The sequence below is a fragment of the Molothrus aeneus genome, chromosome 9 (genome assembly GCF_037042795.1).
Source record: "Molothrus aeneus isolate 106 chromosome 9, BPBGC_Maene_1.0, whole genome shotgun sequence".
Classification (NCBI taxonomy): Eukaryota; Metazoa; Chordata; class Aves; order Passeriformes; family Icteridae; genus Molothrus; species Molothrus aeneus.
In genome coordinates this window covers 5,762,267-5,788,413 of record NC_089654.1, presented here as the reverse complement: position 1 = coordinate 5,788,413, position 26,147 = coordinate 5,762,267, and the positions used below count along the sequence as shown (strand labels likewise).

Here is a 26,147-nt window from a genome sequence, read left to right as displayed (position 1 = left end):
TGCTGTAATCTACTGTGGCACTTCTAAGTACTCCTGTGCTAATTGATAAACTCTAGTACCCCAATATATTTTCATCACTAAAATTGCAAGTGATGTAGACTTTGCAGTGGTTTGGTCAAGAACAGTTTGCTTTTCAAAAAGAGGATCTCATTCCTGATTAAAAGAGTTGAGATTAGAGCTGTACGCTGCTAAATTTTATTTAGATACAGTTCTGAGGCTTCAGAATAAGAACCTGAATGAGGTCAGCAGCTTCATCTTTGCTCACAGCTGAGCTACTGAGGAAGGCAATGACACAACACTGAGCATGCAGGGAGACCAATAGATTTTTAATTCCAAAAGGGACTCTTTTTGTCACCTTTTTTGACTTTCTGTATATCTCACTCTGTAACATTTCACACAATTATATATGGAGCTAATTTATAATTTCAGTTTGAGCTGCAAAGACATTCAATCCTTATTTGAAATGGAGAGCACACCCTCTGCAGGCTCCAAAGAGGAATCATAGTATAATTGGGAAAAAATAGCTAAAAAGTCATACATTTCCATGCAGCATTTGGAAACCAAGATTTGTGTGATATTCTAATAGGATCATTTTCAGGACTAATTTATTTCCAACCCTAAGCTTCTGAACCTTGGGGCAGACGACAGTGACAGTCTATGACCCAATTATCTTCTTTCATATACCTGTATTTATGCAAGGAGAAACTCCTGAGTTCTCCAGCAAAATGACTTTTAATTCAAAGTCCTGCTTAAACCCCAAGTCAGGTTAACCCTTAAATATATGTGAAAAGCCTGTTCTCAGTTTCAAAGAGAATTGCTGTGTGCATAGACAGTTGAATGCATGCTGAACCAGGGACATTTTCCAGAGCTGCTTTCCTCTCTGCAGCAGCAGCAGCAGCAGCACATACTTGTTGCTAATGGAGTCAGTGTGCAGCACTGGCTTAGAAAACACTTTTTTTTTTTTTTATTTTAAGTAATCATAACATGATATTATGGTCACACTTAAAAGTATGAGGTAGATTCTGCATCAGTAGCATCAATCAGTGAGAGCAATTGCTACAAAGAGGTAATTGATTATCATTTTTAGGGAGAACTGTGGGAGAAAAATTTTAATTAGGTGATAGTAGTACTGCCTAATGATTGAAACAGAAGACTGAACATGAGAGGAACTTGTTGGCCTGCTGCTTGAGAGCAGATGAGTCTCATAAAGGCATTGGATTGTCTCTGCAGACTGTCCATGGAGCTGCTGATTGTCTGGTTCAAATGTCAAATGCTTCGCAGCCAAAGCAAGACACAGACAGGAGGCAGCTGTGCATCCTTTCCCTGTCAGGTGCAGGCACAACCTTCTGCCTGAGCCCTGGGGCTTGACTGGGGAACAGCTGGATGGAGCTGGGCCTGGCAAGATGGAGAGGATGTTCAGGAGGGGGAGCGCAGGAGGGCAAAGGTGGTTACTGCTTCATTGTGCCTCATAAGGGAATTCTGCTTCCAGACTGTTAAAGGCTTCATTAATATTAACTGGTCTTTGTTTTGCTGGGCTGAAATGTGCTACAGGGGTGCTCAGGGTGTTGGTTGTGCTCTGCCCTGCTGTGTGAATCTGAAATATTCTGAAAGCAGAGATGCACACAGAGATTCCAGCACAGCTCTGAATATGTACCTCACGTACGAGCTGTGGCTTTGCACAGAAACATCAATTGAATTGCTGATGATTTCCACTTGCTCCCTCATAGTCCTAATTAGTAGAATTAAGAACAATTAAGACTGCTTGAGAAAGGAAATATCATATGGTTAGTAGCTAGATTAAATGTTAGACAAATTTGTAGAGGATTAAAGCATTTTGTTTCTTTATCATTCTTTATCCTGCAGGAATTACAACTACCCACTTAATACTAGATGCTGGAATTCTCCCAATATTTTTTAATAAATTATGCACTGTGATCCAGTCTTTGAGACTGGCCTTACCAAAGTTACACAATTTATCTGGTGAAAGGATGACCTGAATGTGTTTGCCAGGGCCTCGGCTTATTTTTATTTTAAGCTGGTTTACTTGGATTGAGAAAATCCAGTATTAGCCAAAATTAAGTTTTGTTAATCAAAAACATTTAAGAGAGCAATTGGTGAATGAGAACTTTAATATGAGAAGAAGGAATTGAAGTGCCACCTAGAGATGGAAGGTAACTGGGAGGGTTTCTTGGTTCTGTCAGGCCTCTTCAGAAACACTTCTTGCTTGAGGGGTGTGTTTTGCTGCACATTGATACTGCCAGCCATGAGCTGGATGTTTAGCAAGGATCACCTGGGAATGGCTCAGAACAGGAGACTGAAGGGAGAGTGATAGGGAGGATTTGACATTTTGGTGTGGAACTGGGATGGGGAGGCTGGCTGGATCCTCACAAGGTCCTTGGGACAGCCCCCCTGTGGGATCCTGCCCACCCGACCTGAGTCCTGGGGGATGCTGCAGAGTGGGAGCTTCAGGCTGGCTCAGAATCCACACAGGGGCATTGACCCAGCATACAGCACAGGGAATGGCAGAGTGTTGTAGCCTGTCCAGCTCTGCCCACTCTGTTCAAGCACCCAGCCTGACACCAGATTGGCACCTGCAGATCTCTGTGCAGCTCTGGATGAGATCCAGATGTAACCACGTGGATCAGGCCCCCAGATCATAAAGTCAGGCTGTGTCTCTACTCAGGCACTGTGTTTTTCACTGATGTACCCTGAATTAAAGACACTGCCAGCACTAGGGAAGGAGTGATTCAAACTGAGCTCATCGTTGCTGTCAACACCTATAAATACTCTTGTGTTTGTTCAGTTAAGAAAGCCAAGCAGATAAAATACTTCTGAAGTTGCATCATTGCTTGCAGATTGCTTACAAGACACAGGTCACAAAATAATAGTGATCTGGGATTCATTTCTCTAGCACAAGCAACATTGTCTAACCTCAGTGGCTCAGCTCAGCATTCCTAGCAGAAATAATTTCACATAAGAGTAGGGAATTAAACCTACTGCACAACAGTGACTGAGTCTGGTTTAAACCATAGATAAATTTAGGTCTGAGACAAGGATATTGTTGTAAAACAGAAACTGAAGACATAGGCTTTCTGGTTACATAAAAAATTAACAGCTAAATACTGCCTGCCCTGAGGAATAACATTTCCCAGAGCATCTTCTGCCTCAGGAACTCTGCCAGATAGAGCAGGAGTATTCAGCTGAGGCTAAAAGGGTGAATGTGCATGAAACTCCAATATCAGCTCAGTGAACCTTCTGCAGAGCTGAGCTGCTGAGCCCAGCTGGCACAGCAGGCCTGGCCTGCATTTGCTGTGACAGCAGCACACACGCACAAGTGACCCACTAATCACCATCTCTGCCTGCAGCCTGCTGTGCTGCACAGGCTGCTGCGATCTACAGGCAAATTTTGGAGCCCTTCCCTAATTCTGCATGGGATGAGAGGATTCAGATGAATTAGGAATGTGTATGTACATGCACTTTGGTATCCAGTCGTGGATTTTGAGGAAATCCTAAAGACTTGTATCAAGTGCAGGCAGCACCTGGTCTGAGCAGCAGCTCTGAGGGTCCCATTTGGCACAGGATGATTTAGCATCTTGCCAAAAGTGGAAGGTTCTCTTCCCTTCTCCATTGTCTCCCAGTAACTGACTGTGAATGTAGAGTTGATTGATTTTGCTCCCCTAATTTCAGCTGCTTTGGGAACCTGAATAGTGTCAGGAAGCCATTCTTCAGCACTGCCCCCAGGATGTGGGAGCTCTCTTGTCTCTTTAGGGGGTGGTTGGCTCAGAACCACAGCAGTGGCACAAGGAGCAGCACAGTTAAACTGTGTCACTGTGACTCTGTTAACTGAACTGTCCAGAGAACATGAGCCTGCAGCTACGGGGACAGCTCCTTCACACCTCCTGGGTAACTCCTGCTAGAAATAACACAGGCCAGTTTCTGGTTCCAGTAATGCCACTGAATATCTGAAATACTCGCTCTGGGTCCTGACCACGGCGTCATTAACTCAGAGCATTCAGCTTTTGCAGATCCTTTCAGTCAGAAATGAGGCCAGTGGCTGTAGCACAGGACTGCCACAGGTATGGCAGATGTTTCCTTGACTCAGAGCACCCCTTCCCTCTGGCACTCTGTGCTCTGCAGCCCCAATCTGGTTTTGCTCTCAGACTTGGATGTTATCAGCCCCTAATCCCTGCCACACCAGACAGTCTGGCTGCAGTCTCCCACGCTGTGGAATTAAAGCCACCAGACTGGGGTTTTGCTGCATGTGTGTCCTCATAATATTTATTGGCCTATATTTGCACTAGGCAGAAAGCAGCTTTGGATGCTCTGCTCTCAAATTTGAGCAAGTGCAGCTGAGCCTGCAAGAACATTGTTTTAAGGCTGGAAATTTGACAGTATTCTAATATTGATGTGTTTGAAACCTTACCCTGTCACTATATACAGCAAGGGTGCAGAGAGCAAAACTGAAGCCTGAATGGCTTGACATGAGAACTGTGAAGTTTCTACGTTTTTCCAAGAGCAAACATCACTGTAGCTCCTATTTACTATAGGCTGAGGTCATTCTCAGTGACATTACCTTAATCTCAAGAATTTGTTTGCTTTTTATGTCCTCTGCATGAATTCGTCATCAGCTGTGTGGACTCCTCACTACTGTTACACATGAGCCACAAGTCCTGTCCTTCCTCACACATCTGATACCTTCCTGCAGGTGTCAGGGGCTCCAGAGGGGTTTGCACTGCTGAAAGCAAGGGCAAAATTTAATCCAGAAATACAAAAAACCCAACCTATAGCAGAGGCCATGTGAGAAACCATCTTGTACATCAGTAGTCATCTCTGGTGCCTCATCTAATTTCTCCATATCAGTCATACTACCTCCTGCTAAAAGGACCAAAGAAGCTGCTTTGGCAGAATTAATGAGGCACTAAAATCCTCATTATTGGGATAAAAAGTACTTACAGAATGCAAAAATCACTAATTGGGTTTAAGTTACTTTGTCTTGCTTTGTTGTTTTTTTTTTTTCAAAGATCAGAGCAGAACTCATATTGTGGAATCATTTTGTCAAATGTGGACTTTTTATCTGTCCTGAGGGCTGCATGGCATTTCAGTTCCAGGAAGGGATCTGAACTTTCTTACCCTGCTTCCTCTGAAAGAAAAGGTCCTGACAAAGCCCCAGCAGGGCTGTGCCTCTCTGAAAGTGGAAGCACAAGTACATCACAGCTTTAGGCATCTCAAAAAGGCTGAATTGTATCAAAGGGAACACAACAGGCCCAATGTATTTCCACTGTGGTTCCAGCAAGGCAAGTTATTCCATGAAAAGTGTGTGTTGGCACTGGAAGAGGTCCAGACCAATTGTCAGGAGGATGGACAACAAATTCCCCTGCAAGGTCAAAGCTTTCCTAGTGCACTTTTAATTCCTGTTCCCTGTGCACCTCACCCTCTGTGACTAAAGCCTCCTGACCAGAGAGAAGAATTTGCTTCATAGTCCATCTCCTCAGGGTGGTTTTCATCATGGAATTATCTTCATTCCATGTTGGATTCATGTTGTGCCAAGTAGAGACCACACAGTCAGAGGGTTGAGAGTTCTTTGTAAATATTTAAGGTTGGGGCTCCTGTGGAGATCAAACTCTTAGAAGTTAACCAGAAGCAAAGGCCTGGTCCCAGGGCAGAACATTTCTGGCATAAGGCTGGTTTTGTGAGATGAAAACAACCTGGCATTCTGAAAAGAGGAAAAAGTGGTGCTTTGCCATAGGAGACAGATAAATATTTCTATCATAGTACACAGTAGCTTTTGGCAAAAGATACCTTCATGTACAGCATACTTATTTTCAAAAGTTCTTTCATAGTTTAAAGCTGGATCATTTAATGCACTCTGAAATATATTACTGTGTCTACATACAATTCAGTCTTCAGCTGTAAACTTCTAAAGGTGTGATTCCTGATTCTGCACAGCCTGGACTTTTTCCACACTACAATAGAACCTGAGTTTTTCCTGCCCTATTTTCAAGAAACACTATTTCAATAATACAGAATATAGCCCTTAGCTTGAAAAAAGGGAAGTGATTTTAAAGAGTGCTCATGATTCCCATGAAAACATAAATCCTCTACAGTGTTTATATCCTCTTCTAACTCTTACTGGTATAAAAATAAAGCCTCTCTTGGTTAAGCCAAATTGATTTTCTGGGTACCTGCTATTAAATTGGATGCAATCCTGAATTTTCAGTGGTAAAATGGTCTGATTTCTCCCTCCAGTGAACTTCAGAAATGTACAAATTTATTTTTTGTGGGTCAAGATGTGATTTGATCCTGTCTGCCTTCACGGAATTGGTTTATTTGGGGCTTTTGAGCTGAATAAGTTTACAATGCCACTCTGTCTTGTTGGACTTGAGAAAAACCAACGATGTGCATGAACCCTGCACCTGCTGGTGCCCAAATCTGCAGTCAGCCTGATATGAAACAGGAGGGGGAACCCAGTTTGGCTGGGACTTTGCTTGTTTGTTTTATTTCATAAGCCAGATTTTATTTCCCTTGGTGGGAAATGAAGGTGGCACGATTTCAGTTGCAGCAGAATCTCCCCTTCTAAATCAAAGGTAACAGATGTTGTGGAAATATTAACTGCTAATGTCAACAGTGTCCTTCTGGCTCACAGAATGAGTTTTGCAAATGTTTGTCCTCAAATTATAGGCATTTCTCTTCTCCTAGTCAGGTCATTATGCTACAAAAGTAAACCTAATATTTTAAATGGAACACTATTCCTGCAAGTATGTTCCCTTTTGTCCTTTTGAATAAAATACACAAAAGCTGAATCACTTTAAAAAGATTGTATATTGCCTTTCTTATTTTCTTAACTCATAAAGGGCTACTAAAATGTCACTGTAATTTTTGCAGACAAAGTATAAAGTTAATTTCAGTAATTGCCACAGGAAGAAGAAGGCAGAGATGTTTGTTGATTCACTGCTATTGAGATGCTCAAAAGCCACAATCCTACAAGAACCCTACCAGCTCTTGTATGAGCTGGGAATATTCCTTCTGGCCAACAGAATTTTCTGAACAATCCTCAGTGAAGTACTTTCTTTTCCATGTGTTTTGGTTCTCTAGCTGTAAGGAAGGAAAATGGTCCTTGCCTGCTTCACAGAGGAATTGCACATCATGAGAATAAATCTATAAAAACTCATAAAGCACCAGGTGCTTAAAGACAACATGATCCTTAGCCTGAGAATTATATAGAGCTTTAAATGGAAGAAAATGTACTTTCATAGGCCTTGCAGTGCTTGCAGCAGAAACTTGAATAAAATTAGGGCAGATTTGTATATCTGTCTCAATGGACCAATAAAGTGGTGGCTAAAGAGAGAAGCACCTTGAGAGCAGCATCTCCTGCACAGCTTCAGAGTCACAGCTGCCTCCTTAGTCCAGAGCCAATAGAGAGAGGGAGGTTCCTGCACAGGAACCACCTGGGGACATGGGCATCTTCCACAGGCAGCAGAACATTCTGGTCCCCAATCTCCTGGGGCTCTCTTTAGAAAGGAAATCTTTCAAGTACAGCTGTTTAAAGTGGCAAAAAAAATGTTTGAACTGTGGATGCAATTTTTGAGGCATGAAATTCAGGATATTGATGAGATTGTGTATTTCCTGGCTGATGTGAGGTTAAGAGCAATTTCAGAACTATTCAGAATTATTATCTCCTCTCCAAATCATTGTTGTTTGGAGGTTTGGTTTTTTTTTTCCCCCTACATAATGGACAAATATACAGGGGAAACACCATCTCCAAAATAATTCAAAATAATAATAATAATAATAATAATAATAATAATAATAATAATAATAATAATAATAATAATAATAATAATGATGATGATGATGATGATGATGATGATGATGATGATGATGATGATGTGGTTATTGATTAGTGTTGCAAGTGTTAAGGATAGCCACAAGGGTCTGCACTAGTTTTTTGTTTCATTTTTTGCTGATTCAGTGTGTTCTTTAATTTCTAATTAAAACCACTACTAAAAGCAAAAATCTCACAAAAAAATTCAAGACATTCAATTTCTAGCAACATCTTTCCTGTCAAAAGCTCTAGACAATGTCATATATAACATCAAAAGAAATAATAATGTTTTATATCATTTCAAAGTGGCTTCAAATCTGAAATCAATGAGGGTGAATACAAGTATCCCCATGCCAAGATTCATGCTTTTAAAATTAACCCCACAATAATGTCACATATATCATCTCTTCACTTGAACATTTAGCATTCTTCATTTGCAGAATACCAGATGTTTCCTGTGTAAACTTCTGGGCACATATGCAATTGATAAATGGAGAGGAAATTAATGAATTGAGAAGATAAGCCAATCTGGGCTGAAAAAGATGGTTTCCAGCTGTGAATGGAAGTGATTTATCATTGAGCTAAAGGATCAGCTTTTCTAGCTCAAACCAGCAGATACATCATTACATTTAATCCAGACTTCCACACAGATATTTGAGTCTTGCAACTGACTGCAGCAGGGCCAGAATTTCACCCATAGTGTTTGCCTAGGCTGAAAGCCCATTCCCCACAGTTCTGTTGTTATTATTTATTTATTTACTTAGGAAGTGTGGTTATTTCTGTAGCAGAGGAATAAAAACCATCCATTGGTGCTCTCAGGATAGAAAGATTACAGCTGTGGCTGATGCTGAGCACAGCAAAAAAGACTGAGCTGGATTCTCTCTTTTAACCTTTGGTAATGAGAGGGGCTTGTTGACCTTGTCATTGTTGACACCTGCCCAAACCAGTGAAGAATTTAAGGTTTTGCAGACTAGAAGCACGTAGCTGCTTGGAAACTTGAATACCTGAAATGTGCACACATGCTATTATGATTTGCTTGGGTAAATGTTTGTAGAAAAGTGAAATCCTAGAAGATACTTGCAAATGTTTTTGACCTGCAGCGAGCCTCAGAGGAATAAAGTGTTCCCAAACCTCACCATAACACCCCTGGTGTGCAGGGAGTGGCCAGGCAGAGGTGAAGAGATGAGTTTGTAACTCAGGTCTTGGTCTTTTCTTGAAAACACAAAAGTATAGTAAATTTTGATTTTGAAAACCCAGATTACTTTCCATCTAACTCATCTCCATGACAAGCTTACTCTGAGCCTCTAAAGGCAACTGGGCTGCTGTGAGAAAGGGAATGAGGACCTGTGGTAAGGGAAACCTCCCCAGGCAGAGCTGCGAGGTCCATTTGCACCCTGTGTCCCACTGTGCCTTTCAGTGTCTCCGACTGAGGCCTGAGAACCAGCTCAGCACACTAGGAATGGTCCCCTGACACGGCCACTATGAAGACAGTCATTAAGGTCACGTTTTTCTTAGACTCTCTTTTATTTCTTATGCTACTCTGTCATAGTGAGGGATTCACACCTCTTGGTGTAGGAATTACAGTCCTTTGTGCAGCAGAAACAGAATAATGTGACTCAATCCCATGTCACAAACAGATGGAATTCCACTGCGCATCCATCCCTCATGGCAAAGTCACTGGAGAGATACAGATGGGTACCCAGTGCAGATGAAGATGATGGTTTTGTGGGAAGCTACAGAAGAGGTTGTTCTCTGCTGCTGCTCCATGACTAAAATAATTTGGCCCATTCTCACAAAGACATTGATAAAATACAGGTGGCCTGGGTAAATGCAACTTGGAGGAGAAAAGAGGAGTCTTTTGTAAGCTTCTCTTCCCAGTTCCTTCTGATTTGAAGTCCAAATAAGTCTTAATTAAAGTACTTTGTGTGCTGTCAGGGTCAGGAATTTGGGTTTTTTGAAAGGCAAACTGTGAACCATTTTTAATTTCAGTAAGTTGAACTCCAAAGAGAATTCTCTGTGCTAGATACACAGAGGGTCTGAAAGCCCTTGACTGATGTAGTATGAGATCAGCAACTTGAGGAGCTACCAAACAAAGGCAAAACTTTCTGCACGAGCAAAATAAATCTGAGGCACAGAATATGTTCAGTCAACAAACTAATCCCACCAGCACCTGAAATACTGGGACAAAAAGGGATTTCAGGCAAGGCCATCAAATTCCAGCAGTGCCCTAATGCTGCTCTAAAAGGACAAGTGTGTCTTTTGCCAAACAAAATAAAATGAATAAGGAAAAGCCCCAAAGCAGAATAAAAAATACCCAACAGTGATCTTTCTAATTCTGTCCTTTATCTGCAAATTGGCATGAACAGCTGTAACTGCGCTTTTAAGAATTATTTTCTGAAAAATGTGCGTTTCACCCCTTTATTTAAGGTTTTGCCTGTTGCAACTATCGATTCTTATTTAAATGAACATTAAATTTTAATAGGCCCTTGACCCAAATAATGGATTTGATGGTGAGGTGCACAGGCTATATGGAGTCCTGTGGGGTATAAAGGACCTGCTCCATTGTTGTTGGTTGGTGGCCATTCATTTAAATTTTACAAGAAACAGCCAGTATAAACCTCTGATAACTCGAAAATTATCTTCTGTAACTTACTTTTTTCTCAGTCTCAACAAAATATTTATCCTTAGATTCAGAACTGAGGCTCAGGCCCCAGTTTCTCCTGCAGCTCTGTACCAAATGCTGCCTTCAGAAAGCAGAAAGAATGGATGTCGTTACCGGATTAAGTCCAGCAGTGCATCTGCAGAGCTCATGATGGGCTTTCCACCCTCCTCAGTGCTCTCCTTCTGGGCTGCTCCACCAGGGTGGATAATGGACACCATAATTATTCCCACAACCACAGCCACAAAGGTTGTCCACAGGTAGTAAGTGACAGTTATGATTCCCAAGCGACTGGAAGTCTTGGCATCCAGGGCTGCCAGCCCAGACATCAAGCTGTGGGAAGAAAACACAGCACAAATGGTATTGAAATCAACGTTATTTTGCATTGCATTAATGCAGCTGAAAGCTTAATTTCTGAATTGTTCCATCCTGCCTGCTTCTCTGACAGCTGATTTGTGTGTCAGTGTCTCAGTAAGCTTGCCAGTAACACCACAGCTGTGCTCTCTGTGTCTGAAAGGATGTTTTCCAAGTGCCACCTCACATCCTGGTTACTGGAAGGAACTTGCAAGCTCAGGCTGCACATGTGGGGACTGAATCCTACTCACTCTACCCTGAAATTCCAGGGACAGTTTTACACAAGTTACGCATGGGATGGCTCAGTTCACAGGAGCCATGGCAATAGTTGTTAAAACTCTGTGTGTCATACTCTACACAGAATTTTACAGAATATTTCAGGTTTGAATGGACCTTTGAAGAAAGTCTAATCAAACCCACTCAACCCTTCCTGTGTGAAGTGGGGACACAGATTTGAAATGAAAAACACTAATGGGCAATTTTGTCATATAGTCCATTCTTTAGCAAAAAGAATAACTTTTTTTCTTTCTAAGTAAATTCGATATATTTTTGCTTTGCCAGGGAGCACATTGGGAGCAGTCTGTAATTCAGTCTAAATGGGGACAGTGGATGGGATCCAGGGGAAACACCTCCATGGGAAGTGTGGCTGCCCAGTTGGGAGCAAAGAACATGCTGTGATCACTTCAGCCTTTCCATGGAATCAGAGAATAACAGAGTCCTACAGTCACAGAACATGCTGAGTTGGAAGGGACCCATCAGGATCTTTCCTCTTCAGCTCCCTGCCCAGCACTGCCAGAGCATCACCATTGTCCCTCTTGCTCGTCCACTCTGCCTGTGCCAAGCCATGCAATGAGATTCCCCACCATGAGATTCAGCTCCCACTGACCCTCTTGTACAGGCAGGTGAGACAGGGCTCTCTTTGGCCCCTGAGGTTTCTTTAGGCTGCTCTGACATAGACCCTGGTGCAGTTTCCAAGTGATCTGAGTCTGGGGTTGGATTTTCCACTGACAGCAGTGTGGTTTGGGGCTTTAAATTGAGATTTTCCTTTGGATAATTCTCTGTGAACTCTCCAAAGCATACATCTCAGGAAAAGTACAGGTGAAATAAAATACTACATTTATCATTTGGTGTGTCCAGCTTTCTCATCAAAACAGACCTGTTTACCAGGCCTGTTCTCATAAATATTTACTAAGCTGCACCTCCTTGAATGAGATCTCCTTGGCCTCACACTGCTGAGAGAGGTTGTCTAGAGCCAGTGCTAAAGTGCAGCTTAACCTTTATAGTAGATTTAATGAAATCAAATGGGTGGATTTAGTGTTCAGGTTCCAGCTATCCACTAGATTAATTAAGAAAATGTATTGCTTTTCTGCATTGCCAATCTCTCATCTAGCATGGCTTTTGTTAACACTATAGGAGCAAGGGTGCACTGGAGTTGGGATAATTTAGAAAAGGAGCATCTCAGCAACTCTCACTCTTGTAATCATTGTTCTTTGCTTTTATTTATCATTTGATTTGATAAAAAGTCCACCTTTCTATGTGTCTGCAAAGCACTGTGTACAAACACAGCACTGCATATTGAAAATACAGTAGTAGGAATGTTACTTTGTTCCTTGACATTTCCTTTGGATGAGTCCTTCAGAAGAGTGAATATTCTAAAACATTTTTTTAATAAAACAATTCAGCAAAATATATTTATCTCAAATTAATGTGACAGTTTTCTGTTAAAAACCCCCTGTGTTGTTACTCGATTTTTAGGACTGAACTCTTCTCTCAGGCTGAGGTTCCACAGGCCATTGAGCGAGTTTGACAGCTCATTGCTGCACAGAGTAGATACCTAGAGTACAGCACTGTTCCACCTCCACATTCCCAGGGAAAAAAAAAAAAAAGAAAAATGAGAATCAGGCTGATTTTTAACCAGTTGGATGTTTTTCATGGTAACAATTTTCAGGGTTCTTCATAGATACATTATGCAGGTGACATCAGAGGTGTGAAGGGCTGAGTGTTGAGCAGCAGAGTTGTAACTCGCAGGCAGAGCAGTTCCTGGGAGAGGGCACTGCCAAGGGGACAGAGAATTCACTCTCCTTCCCTCCCCAGTGCTGCCCTGGAGCCACTGTCACTGTGGGGAGCCACTGTCACTGTGGGGAGCCACTGTCACTGTGAGGAAGCCACCACTGTTCCTGTTGTCCTTGATGCCTCTGGGCTGTGTTGGTTCTACAGAACAACAAAGAGATGAACTCTGTCTCGATTGCTCACCTGAGAAGCATTTCCAGAAGTACTTAGGACAAAAATCCTAATTAAATATGCCCAGTGGTTCAGGTGAGTTTAGGGTTGTTAGCTCAGCCTCAAGATGCAGGGCCTTAGGATTTGGGAGGATGTTCAGCTGGAATCTGATCTTACCTTGGCTCCTAGGTGGCAAATCCTGAGGGGGCTAATAATGAGATTGCTCTGTCTTGGGGATATTCATTAACAAGATCATCATCTGTAATGAGATTATCCTGTCACCAGATAAAGTCATGCTCAGTTCATGCTGTGATGAGAAAGTCATCAAAAGTAATTAACTATGGAGGTGCAGTGGGGTAACTGGGATGTGACAGAAGCATGAACAGAGGTCTGGGCCCTGACAAAACCCTGTGTTCTCCATGGCCTGCAGTGCTCAGGAAGGGACCAGTGGAACCAGTTCTCCAGAGGCTGGGGAGTAACAGTGGTCATTTTAGGCAATAGCTCAGAGTCATTTCAGAAAGAAGTGCCTGGAACTAGAATAAGACAGTAATCACTCATTCACTATTTTTTGTTTGACTTCATGTGTTTGATATCAGAAGGAAGAGGACAATGACACAAAGATTAAGAGACATAGAGGTTATCACAGTTATTGTACAAAGCAAGTAATACACAGTCACATCACATTTATTGCTGTTGGCCTCTAGAGTTCTAACATTCACACAATGTAGCCACAGGATGACAAGAGCAAGTACTTTTCTTACTTCCTAGGGAACAATAAGCTTCCAGCTAATTTAAACTAAGATCACTGTATCATGCTCAGGTCCTCCCTCAAAGTCTAATTTTTATCAGACACTCTTGTCTACATAAAAATTTCTGAAGAGTTTCTCAAGATTCTTCCAAGCCAGAACAGAGCTATTCTCATGGCTTCCACTGCTAGACTCATGAAACACACTGGAATGGAAAAGTGTACCTTCAATTCTTGTCAAACCTCAGGATCTGGTTGGCCTTGGAAGAACAGGGCAGATATTTGATTCATAGGTTGAAATCATTTGAGAAGTTGTGTAGTTAAGTAACTTACACAAGTATGATTCATGTGTAGCTTCTTCCATAGCGTGTTTTAATGATTGCCAAATGGACAAAACAGGATAAGACAATAAAAAACAATCTGGAGCTTTTCTAAATAATTACTGTACATCTCACTCCTTTAATCAGTTTGGGAAAAAAATCCACAAAATTGTAATTTAATGTTCAGACACCATTACTTAGCTTGTATGGAAAAAAGCCTGTCAAGCCTAAAGGGAAGGGGAAGGCATCTTCCATTCTAGGAATTATGTATCACTAGTTAATAAGGTAAAGACAGTTTCTACATTGTTTAAAGTATTTATAATTGTACAAACCAAAGAACCAAGTGCTAAGTTTCATGTCTGCTTTGAGGGAAATCCGTGTAAAACCCCCAAGACTAAAATAGAATTTTTGACGTAAAGAAGAAGGGAATTCTTTCCAATATCTTGGAAATCTAATTAGTCCCATGCAAACAAGTAGCTAAACCCTTTTGAGCACCTCTAGGCTTGTTCTGGCTGTCACAGATAAGCATCAGGTATTTTATTTACAAACAAAAATAGAACTTTCTATCTTCTCTGCAATTCTCTAGGTTTTTCTTTTGCTGTCTGATGAAAGCATATTTTTTTGTCCTGTCTCAAGATCAAACCCTATATCCCCAAAAAGGGAAAATACAAGAAGCTGCTGTCAAGACCCCATTCTGCATGTATATTTTGTCTTCCTCTCCACCAGAAGCCATCTGGATGTTGCTTTGAAATAGATGGATTATGGATAAAGTTATCAGAAGGGATTAGTGTGATTAGAAGGACATTAATCCTGTCAAGAAGTAATGGTCAAGTATTAACCACCAGCAGTTGTTCCTAGAATGATGTTTGTTTTCATTCATCCCGTTCCCTCCCTCCCATTCTCATTTTGTAATTGCATGCTGTGGAAAAGACCTTCCTGAGCAAGTTCTGCCAGTGAGGCTGGGAAGTGCCTGCAGCAGCTACATTAGAGATGATTATATTGCAGTTGGGCATCATGAAAGGGAAGTGCTGCCTTCACTAATGCTGCTTGATCGTGCAGGCAGGCTGTCGCTCACCTTTCTGTCAAGGTCAGAGCCTCCAAGTCTCAACATGATAATAATGTGCATTTAATCATCCCAAATTGCTTCACCAGTGGAACCCCCCCTAATGCAGGAGGGCAGGATCTCCATTTTATAGACTCAGAAACAGAGAAATTAAGGCACTTTTAAATGAAGACAAACCACTTACAGTGAAAAGAAAATCTGCCTGAAGTGATCTCTGTATTGCAGTGAACCATCACACTTTTCCTTATCTGTGCCCAGCTATCTGTGCTTTCAGAAAAGGCTGCTTCACTTCCATGGAGGCACCATTTTCAGAGGAATGTTTGCAACAGAGAAAATACAACTCTTCATGGGTGAAAGAAAGAGATAAGAAACTTTCTCTGGCTCTTTTTATAGTTTAACGCTTGATTTGCTCTTAGTCTCTAGTGTAGTTAAAATTATTCAGCAGTGAGAAAGAGGGATCAGAATGACTTTTTCTTTTCAGGATATCCTTTTGCTTTCTTCTAATATGAAAACCACCTACAGAGCAAGACCCTGCCATGGCTGCAGTAGAGCCAGGGCAGTGGTAGTGGTGGGAAGATCACAGCCCAGCCCTGTCTGCTTCACCCTGCCCAGGCTCTGCCCTTCCTGACACAGATGTGTCACAGGAGTTTTGCACACTATGGTGTGCTGCAGCCTTCTGGGGATCTGAGCACAACTAAGAGACTGTCTCAGTCACTGTGGCCAGTGCAATGACCCCCAATGTCTTGTATTATTAAAAATTTCATAGTATTACAACCTGATTTTCAAAGGAGTTGACAAGTCTGGAACCCTCTTGAAGGGGCTACTAAGGTTCATCTCCTGTGCAAATCCAGTAATAGAAAACAGCTTTTTAAAAGTTTAGACATCTTGATATAAATGAAATTGTGTCTAAGCTCAAAAAAAACCCCAACTGCAGAAAGTGTAGCTGTAGCACAAACAGGACTACTGCAGCAGTTTCTGTAGGGTTGGATTATCAGCTGTAAATAGTGCTAGAAATGTGCATTCACTTTTCAGAGCCCCAGTATATAACTATTTTACTAAACACAGGGGAAGCCCAAAGGTGTCAGGCATGATGGAAAATCTGGCTCTTGATCTTCAAGCAACAAAAACATGTCAGAGGATCAATACACTGTTTGCCGTGATTATGTTTAATTTTACAGCTAGGCTGCTAGGAAAGAAACCAGTCTACATTTCTAATGCATCATAACATGCATAATTTTGAGATTTGGTTTCTATTGCTTTATGAAATAGTAAGGTTTTTATTTTTTACCCAAAATGTTGATATCTCCTTTATAATCTAACACGTGGAACTCTTAATGACAAATTGACATACACAGTAAAAATCCTGCCAGGAATTCACATGATGCATTTTATTTTCTATTTCTTGTGCAATAGGAAATCTGCTTTTCTGGACTAATATAAACAAGGAAGGACTTTGTACAGCACACAGTGAAGGCTGATGTCCAGTGGCTGTTCTGTCACCTGCATATGTGAGGTTACTGTGATACATCTGTGAGTTCTGGAGGGAATGAACAGCAGCCTTTGCTCACTGACTGACAAAGGGCATTGCAGTGTAGATCATGCAGAATTCAGGTTGGCTTGTTGATTTCAGCTGTTCTGATTTTAAAAAAAGTGTTTCCTAAATTCAAAGGTCAGGATGCAATCAAACCCAAATTATCCATTAAATATGGATGTGCAGCTTCACATGGTGGAAGGAGCCAAGAATCTTATTAATACTTGATTTTTTTTTCTTCTGTCGGTTCTTTCAAGCATTTTTAGATTAAGCAAAAAGCAAAAGGATTTGAAACACAAATTTGGATTATAAACAAATGTCAGATTTATTCAACTGTTTTTTGTCTAAGAAAACAGAGGGAATCCAGCCAGCCCCTCAAGCTCCACATGTCATTCCCATTCCTTTGTGAGACACTAAGTATTTTAGAGCTCTCAGAGGACTACAGAAAAATTCTGTCAGGTCGCAAACAGTTCATACCCCATTTGTAATCATTTCAGTGCTTTCCACACCCATTCACTCTGTCACCACAGATTCCTCTTGCACGTCATTAGATCCCTACTGACACTCCCTAAATAATTTCTACTGGGTTGGTCCAATTTTGTCATTATGATGTGTAATTGTAACATGTCATTTTTCACTGAAACAGTCTGGACCTCTGGGTTGCACAAACAAAAGAAAACACTAGAAAACAGTATGGGATCTGAGCATTAGGCTTAACATTTCTAAACATAGTTAATAGCATTGAAAATGTTCCAGATGATAGTGTGGAGAAACTTCTGAAGATGTCTCAGGCATGGAGGAGGGATTAAAACTTTCCTCTACAAGCTGAAGCCATCTCAAATGATGACTTTTGGGGTATCTGACACCAATTCTGTAATATAATAGCAATATGGAGAATTTAAAATAGTATAATGGTGTCAAGTGAGATGCTTTCTGACTGCTTCTTCTTACCCTTGGGTAATCCTTATCTTTCAGTTTCATCCAAGTAGTTTTGCTTTTAATTCTAAAAGTAAATATAGTTATTCCCTCTAGTCATCTCCTTAAAACTCACTTCTCTACACTGACTCTCTCCACAATCAAGACTTAAGATGATATATCCTAGGAAAGAGCTAACAAACACCTTGTTCTCGCTGGGGTGAAATACACTTTTATTATTCACATTACAGTGTTACATGTGACAGGCAGTGCAGAAATGGCACTCTCAGCACTTTATGTTGTTGTTCAGGTCCCCCACAGATTTCCCCATACACACCCCACAGAAGGTTCACCCTCCCCTCTTGGGGAAGGGCTGTTCCCCAGAGCCAACAGAGGTGATGCAGAGGGAAAAGTCCACAGGCCAATAACATGAAGAAAACAAGCCCTGTGTTCCCAAAGCAATTTCATTCTATGGAAAATGCTTCTGCCTTGGTACTTCATGCAACATTTTTCTGAGCAGGCTCTTCAGAGACCCAGAGGCAGCACTTTGCAGCTGCTCCTCAGCACCTCACTAGATAATACACTACATAAATTTGGTTGCACTCGATTATAGAACCATAGAATTTTTTAGTTTGGAAAATGCCTCTAAGATCTTTAACCCCAACTGTTCCTTCCCCCAGCACTGCCAAGTCCCTCAAACCATGTCCCCAGGTGCCACATCTACTTGTCTTATAAATACACCCCAGTCTGGCAGCAGTACAGGGATAAGAACAGAACAGCTGGTATTAAGGGGAATAGTTTAACACATACATAGCAGAAAAGACCAAGCCCAGACTGACTAGAACCTTCTGTTATCCACCCTTTTCCTTTTGGTCTTCAGGTAAATTATGTGTCAAGGCACGGAAAATACCTCTTAGTACCAGGGGTGTATTAGAAGAAACAGTACTGCACAAATTGTCATTCATGTAAAACCAGTATTACTGAGTTGATTAATTTTGGCTATCCTCTTTATTTAAATAGAACCATAACCAGAAAAAAAAATCATAGCCTTTGAGACATCTGTTTTCCTTCTGAATGGATATTATACTGATTTTATCAGACAGTGGTTTATATTCACAGTAAAAGGTTTACATTGCCAATTGCAGTACAGGTCTTGGAGAATTTGGGTCAAACTTTTCATCCCTAACAAATGGTGATCTTGAGTAGGAAAACAGATGAACAATCTCCAGTGTGAGGTTTATTGCCAGTTTCATCTACAGCTGAGAGCAAACAAACAGTGCCCAACACAACCTACCCAGGCCAGTGGTCAGTTTGGTATGGCCCCATACAGCCAAATAATGTCAGAGTTCCTTTAAAACACAATGAGCATTACTTGTCATTGGTCAGATGTTCAAATGCCAGCATGTTCCCCAGTCAGAGAGCTGGGGAAAAATATGGGAAAAGGGTACTAAAAAGAGAAGTTTCTAATTAAATACTGGGCTTTAAGAGCATGAGTAAGAATCACCAACTCAGGAATGTGAGCAGAAGGATGAAGGATTACCAGAACTGATGGCATTATCGACAGGAATCCCTTTAAAGAAAGACAGTACTATATTTAGAATATTGTATTTAATTAATCAACAAAACCACAATAGTAACTAATATTTATTACTACACCCAAATGGGTCTTCAAATACATATGAAATTTTAATAGCATACACTGGTTTGTACCAGGCACAACATACTCAGAGGAACAAGCTCTGTAATTTAAGTAATACAGGTCAAATAATTTCTTTTCTTTTGACTATAAAGGGAATAATATTTCTTTAACAGGATCTGCTCACGGGAAAGGATCAAATCTCTGCTACTCAATATTTCTTAAACATCTAGAAAATTGTTGGTGGTAAATAAATACAAAATGTAATAATCTTCCTAAGCTCAGAAAACTAAACTGTTTTTTCCAAAGGGAATATAACCAGGCTGTTACAACAGCTGAACAGTTTAAGTCTGACCTGACAATTCTTTTCCTACTCTCACTGCTGACTGCTAATCAAACTCTTAGAAAACTTGGCTCTGTATCTCTTTACAGATAAAAGCTTAATCATATAAACAAGGAAGTGCTGGAATACAGGATGCAACTTTCTATTACATGTATAGGTAGATGTATAGGACAAAGAGAACTCGGTATGTTCAGCTGGTGCCAATCTGTGTAACTCTGGCTTTAGCCTGCTTTTCTGAACAACCAAGGCTTGTGCAGTCAAACACTGTGTGAGAGCCCTTACTAATAAATAACATGTTCATTCTGAGTGGGTCATGTTCCTGAAAGGGCTGTGAAACTTCACATATACAGGAGAGAAAGAATGTGTGGGCTTCTGGAATTAACTTGAAAAAGATCCAGGGCTGCAAGCCCTGCCTCTTCTGCAGCCTTCCTCCGGGTCTGCAGCACACACATTCTGCAGCTGTCTCGGGTACATGCGGTGGCCCTGCCTGCCGGCAGCAATGCAGTGCTGGGAGCCAGATCTGCTCCTCCCCTGCAGGCACCTCTGCCTTGTGAGCAGAACGGGAGAGCTGCATTTCCGTTCTGTGGAAAATGCCAGCGTGAGTTCCCTGCCTACTGGGAGGAATCCGTGCCAAACACCAGCATTAGAAATGCCTCAACAGGGGTGAATTATTCAATATTATTCAAATAATACAATATTATTCTTCGAAACTTTGCAGTTGTGACAGATCAGGTTTCAGTACCAGCCTCCACAAAAAGCTTAAGTCGAAGCAGTCATGCTTACTGAAAATCAACTTCTGGCCCATTGGGAACTGATCAGTACAAAGCTGGTAACATGTGGGGCAGGGAGTGGGCACAGGAATGCTCTGAAGGAAGGTGACCGTGTCTGAGTTGTGGCACAGTGCCTGCCAGCACCCCTGGCCTGTGCTGGAGCTGCGCAGACAGGGGCAGGTCAGAGGGTTTACATTGTCTTTAGCAAATGTGAGAAGATATTAAAGGGAAAGTTAGTCTTTGTTCCTCTCCCAGTCTTTTGTATCATGCAGACATATAAAAGACAAAAACATTGACATCAGATTTGATTACTTCAAGCATTTAAGAAGTTGAGAAACTCAAGTGGTGTGCAGGTATCTCTGCCAATCAACTTGTCCTGGGAACAGGTGAAGGAATCCCATATGTGTGTGCGTCTGTGGAAGTTTATAACTAACCACAGTGAAAGAAAGTGGAAGGTTTCTTGTTTTCTGGATAGGGAATGGCACCGGCAATCCCCGGGATGCGGGAGCCCGGGTAGTGACACCGGCAGTCCCCGGGATGCGGGAGCCCGGGGCAGTGACACCGGCAATCCCCGGGCAATGACACCGGCAGTCCCCGGGATGCGGGAGCCCGGGCAGTGACACCGGCAATCCCCGGGATGCGGGAGCCCGGGCAGTGACACCGGCAATCCCCGGGATGCGGGAGCCCGGGCAGTGACACCGGCAATCCCCGGGCAATGACACCGGCAGTCCCCGGGATGCGGGAGCCCGGGCAGTGACACCGGCAATCCCCGGGATGCGGGAGCCCCGGCAGTGGTACCGGCAATCCCCGGGCAGTGACACCGGCAATCCCCGGGATGCGGGAGCCCCGGCAGTGACACCGGCAATCCCCGGGCAGTGGTACCGGCAATCCCCGGGATGCGGGAGCCCCGGCAGTGACACCGGCAGTCCCCGGGATGCGGGAGCCCCGGCAGTGACACCGGCAGTCCCCGGGATGCGGGAGCCCGGGCAGTGGTACCGGCAATCCCCGGGATGCGGGAGCCCGGGCAGTGGTACCGGCAGTCCCCGGGATGCGCGGGCGCTCGGTGTCCCGGCAGAGCCGCCCGGTGGCCGCCCGGTGCATTGCTGGGTATCCCGAGCCTCCGGCCGCGCCGGGGATGCCGGAGGGGCAAGGAAAGGGCGTGGAACAAAGCTGGGCAGCGGGGTCTGCCTGAGGGGTTTGATAAACAGAACTCTCAGGGCATGCACAGGGCACTGTGCGCCTGCCTGCTGGAAAACCTGAGCTCTGTTGAAAGCTGACACGTTTTGCGTAAAAGGAGGAAAATACACTGTTTGCATTGTCCCTCTGTCCCAAAGAGAATCCTCTGTCCCAGAGAGAATCAGGGAGCTTCAGAGCTTCTGCAGCTGATCTTTCAGGCTTGTTGAAGACATCTCCCTGTCGAGCTGCAGTAAGAGCTTGAACAGTGTCTAAATGTGAAACTACAAATTCAGATTTGGCTGCTATTCTCTCCAAGCTCTCTTGGTATTTGCATTCTCAGGTCTAACAGCAGTATCCCACGTTTACACATAAAGTAAGCAGTGTACATCTAGTGACTGCAGGCTCTAAAATTTGGTCTTGTAAGGTTCTGTTACTGATTATCCCTTGGGTAGACACAAGCTGTCAACTATTTGTAATTTTCTTTATCTTTCCAACAGAAGTGTTCTGTGGGTACCTGTTCTCACAGCTGAGAAAAGCAAACTCTACACTCAGGGGATACTGACAGGTATGAGCAGGGCTAAATCTCAGGCAGAGGATGGGTGCAGTAAATATATACTTATTTCGGAGTTGTTCTGATGCTAGGAAGCTTTTTTATATAATCAGATAACTGAAATAATTTCAACCCCCACCCTTAATGAAGGTCCATGCCTCCACAAAAACAAAAGCTTGTGCAGGGCTAAGACTGACAGGCTAGTGGGTGATGGTTGCTTTTCCAAGATTTTTCTATCTATGGGAAAAGAAAGAAGTAAGACCACAGCTGACAGGAGACATCAGAAACAGGTACAGGAACTCTGGGATAGAGCAGTTCCAGGAGCAGCAACAAAGTTCAGGAAATCAAGAAATTGTACTTTGAAGAAATGATCTCCTGTTGTTTGACAGATTTCTTCTGCATCCAAGGAACTTTTAGAATAAACATCATTCAGAGATACCTGACTGTATCATAACTTCCTCATTTCTAATGAATACAATCTGCAAAGTTCTGTTTTAACTCTCTAACAATCAAGAGGTCAAGAGGTGAAATACAAATTTTCAGCCATTTCTGTTCAAGGCTGGATTTCTGCTAGTGGAAAACTAGATTTTCTATTCTATTTTCAATCTTCTGACCAATCCAGTTGCCACTTTTTACTTCTTGTACAACCCTTCAAAATAAGCTCTGGACTTGGAAATAGGATAGTTTGCACTGTCTCTCTTTTAATCTTCCTTTCTCACCTCTCCTTTTCTTTACAAGTAATTTCTTCACTTATGTGTTCAAAGAAAAACTTGCATTAATTTCAACTAGGAGAGCAATATTTAGAGTTCTTTTTATGGTGCTGTGCTCCTGGCTTTTGTAAATAATAATAGAGAGTGTTTTAAAAGATCATTTAAATGCCAGTACTCTGGCAGGACAAGCTGAAGATATTCCAAATCCACACAGAAATGTAGTTTAAATGTGCATGCAGATTGATAAAAATACAGTACTGGTTTACTGATTTTATGAAATACATGTGTGGAAAACACTGTGCTTGTTATTAAAACCCCCAAAAGACAACCAGCCAAAAATGCCCAAACTGTACAAGAATGTTGTTATATCTGGAGTGTTTTTTTCCTGCAAACCTTGCCATTTCAGTTTGTGCTAGCAGGCACTGCTAGTTTGTTATACAGGGAGCTGGACTCACACTTGCAAGGAGAATGGAACCTCTTTGAAGGTTTGCAAAGTTTCTCTCTTTCCACCTCAGAGGACAGAGTGCAGCTGCTGTGACAGTGAGGCTCAGAGCTGTCACATCTCCAGCAACTCAGACCCATCACAGGCTGTGCCAGAGCAGCTCTTTCCTACTGTGCTGCTCTTCCTAACATCTCTGAATATACCAGAGGATCTAAAGAACTGCACATTTTATGGAAGGACACGTAAATCTGCTCCAACCCTTTCCTGTCCTCCTTACTATGTCACTTCCTCATGTAATACTCTTGTTTTCTTTGGAAAACTTCCATTTCACCTCTCAAAAATAAAAATCTTCTTACATGTTTTGTCTTGGTGTTCTCTAGATGCATGGGCCAGGACCAGGTGTGAGTCTGTGGTTATAAAACAGTTTCATGCATAAAGCACCATGACTCAGCTTTGTTCTGTGAAAAACCATGAGAAGGCAGATGTCAGGGTAGATGATTTAAAAATAAAATTAGTGCTGTTAATCCTGTTCATTTTCAACAACTGTCAGTGATCTGAAGACTAGAAACTTGTTTTTTTCTCCAAGTGGAAGATGAGGTCTTGATGTATGAATTCGGTTCCAGAACTGGAACCAAATATTGCAGTAATTTTTCCTTAGCTCTGGTAAAGTTAGCTTTGTTACTTTCCATCTCTTTAATAACCTCCCAGCCTTGGGCACATGAGGGAGTTTTTGGCCATCCAGCTGGTGGTTTTTTGGGACTGCAGTCAGTGGGAAGGCAGTCAAACTTAGGGAAAAGCCTGCCCTAAGTTACACCTTCCCATGCAAAGGCAGCTGCCATGCACCAGTCAGTTCCAGCACTGAGATCATTAATTCTGCTACTGATAAAGTGCCACCACTAAGGGCTCTGTCTTTAACAATGAAGAAATCACTTTCACTTCCAGCCAAAGCCAGCTATATATTGTTAGTTCACTGGAGACACAGGGTTTTTTCAATATTTATCATACTATAAACACATACAGCACACCTCAGAATACTGCTGGACACTATGAATCAACTGTGCTTTTTCACTGTTTTTGTACAGTGTATTATTTCAATTGTTTGGATTTAAGGCAGGCTTTTTGATAAAGTGAATTATTTATTCCATATACTTAACTTCTAAGTAGCTTGAAGGAAAAGGTCTTCCATTACAAGGGAAAAAGTAAACAAATTTAAAACCCCCCATCTCATTAATTGTAAAGCAAATAATACCTATATGAGGTAGAAATGATGTATGGCAGAAATGATCCTATCAACTACAATACATGTTCATGGCTCCACTATGAATATGAATTGTGCAGCAGCTCTGATGCCTCTGGCACCGTCACCTAATTCAGTCACAACTAAACCATTGTGAGACAAATCTCAATTAGAAAACTTCAGAAGTTTTTGGAATAATAATTGTCTTCACTTACCTTGAGACAACCAGAGGGAGAATCAGCATTTTCAGCATCCTCATCAGTAACTCACCAGGAAACTGGAAGTAGCTAATTTCCTGGAAATACATGGAGAGATGCTTATTGTTTTGAGCTAAAGACTGACTGTCTTCACAAGTGCTGCTAGAGCTGTGGATCAGATAACATTGCTAGAATCTGCACCTTCGGTGCAAAGACAAGTGGCAAAGATAGCAGGCTTTAAAAGGGAATTTTAAAATTAATTAGATTACATAATGTGTTCTTATTCAATAAACACATGGCATTGTTTGTTCCTTTACAAAGGAAGACAAAAATGAAATGTGCCATCTCTTGGAGACTACTGTTAACCAGTTGCTCTGAATAATCTCTCCATTCTGCATTTTGTCTGTTTTCCTAGACGTGTTTGAAGCTATGGCTTGGACACAAACGATGTTCAGACAGACAGTGGTTTGCAGTAGCTGAGGCCAGAATTGGTTTAATTTAGTTGCATTTACTAAATGCCTTATTTTTAACTGAGATTTCTATTTTGTGCTCAAACAGTGCATTTATTAAAGCATGTTGTTGTCTAGTCTGTCTGACTGATACAGCAGAAATGAGCACCAGCAAAGGGTTTAGTTGAAGTATGCAGGGGGAGTATTCCCCAAGTGACTTCAGTAACATGTTCTGCTAATGATGGGAAATCTCAAATTTATTAATATGAAACACCATTAGTGTAATATAAACATCTGCACCCCTATGCATCTGATACTGAAAAATATTCCCAGTGTTTTCTTTAGCTGTACATGTTCCAGAATAGTGTAAAATGCAATATATTGCACTACCAGTTTCTGCAGGCCTATATGAAATGCTACATTTCATCTAGCTTAAATGCCCACGATTATTATCCATACCTGCCACATTCTACTGTGCTCCTGCTGTGCTTCCCAGGAGTCTGAGACACCAGAACCCTTTGCTAACCTATTGTTTGAGAATGTGTGAAAAGACCCAAAGAACAACATAGATTGACGAACAGATGAAATGAAACAATTTTAACAACACATACAGGTGACTTTTACCTTCCAGAGCCCACCCTGAAGTTCCCCAAGGCACATATGTCTTTTGTTATGTAAGCCTGGCATTTCCTCTGCAGGGACTTGCTGGGAGCTGCTCTTACCTGCTGGGAGAGGCGCCTGGTCCTCAGGAAGAATCCCAGGAGGCAGCCGATGGTGACGGACAAGACGGAGAGGATGAGCAGCCCATTCCTTTTACAAACATCCTTGATCCGAGCGAGGATTGCATCCAGGGCCACCGCCATGCTGTCCTGCCTGCTCTTTGGAGAGGAATCAGCATCCCATGGGGAGAGAATCCACTCGCTCCTCTTGTTGGGGTGCACAGATCTGGCTCTGGATAGATCAGATCAAAGCACTTCCAGTTCTGCTTAGCTGACCCGCAAGGTCACC

General features: G+C 42.1%; 1 protein-coding gene across 1 annotated transcript in view; it reads right to left on the bottom strand.

Annotated features, from left to right (window-relative positions):
• The window catches only part of SLC1A7 (solute carrier family 1 member 7), a 47,903-nt gene extending 21,901 nt beyond the window's left edge, over positions 1 to 26,002 (bottom strand). Inside the window, exons 1-3 of the mRNA XM_066555765.1 lie at positions 25,862 to 26,002; positions 24,709 to 24,788; positions 10,599 to 10,814 (exon numbers count right to left, since the gene is read on the bottom strand). Of these exons, the coding sequence (XP_066411862.1) occupies positions 10,599 to 10,814; positions 24,709 to 24,788; positions 25,862 to 26,002 (437 nt within the window). The remainder of the gene's footprint in view (positions 1 to 10,598; positions 10,815 to 24,708; positions 24,789 to 25,861) is intronic.
• Positions 26,003 to 26,147: the final 145 nt, after the last annotated feature.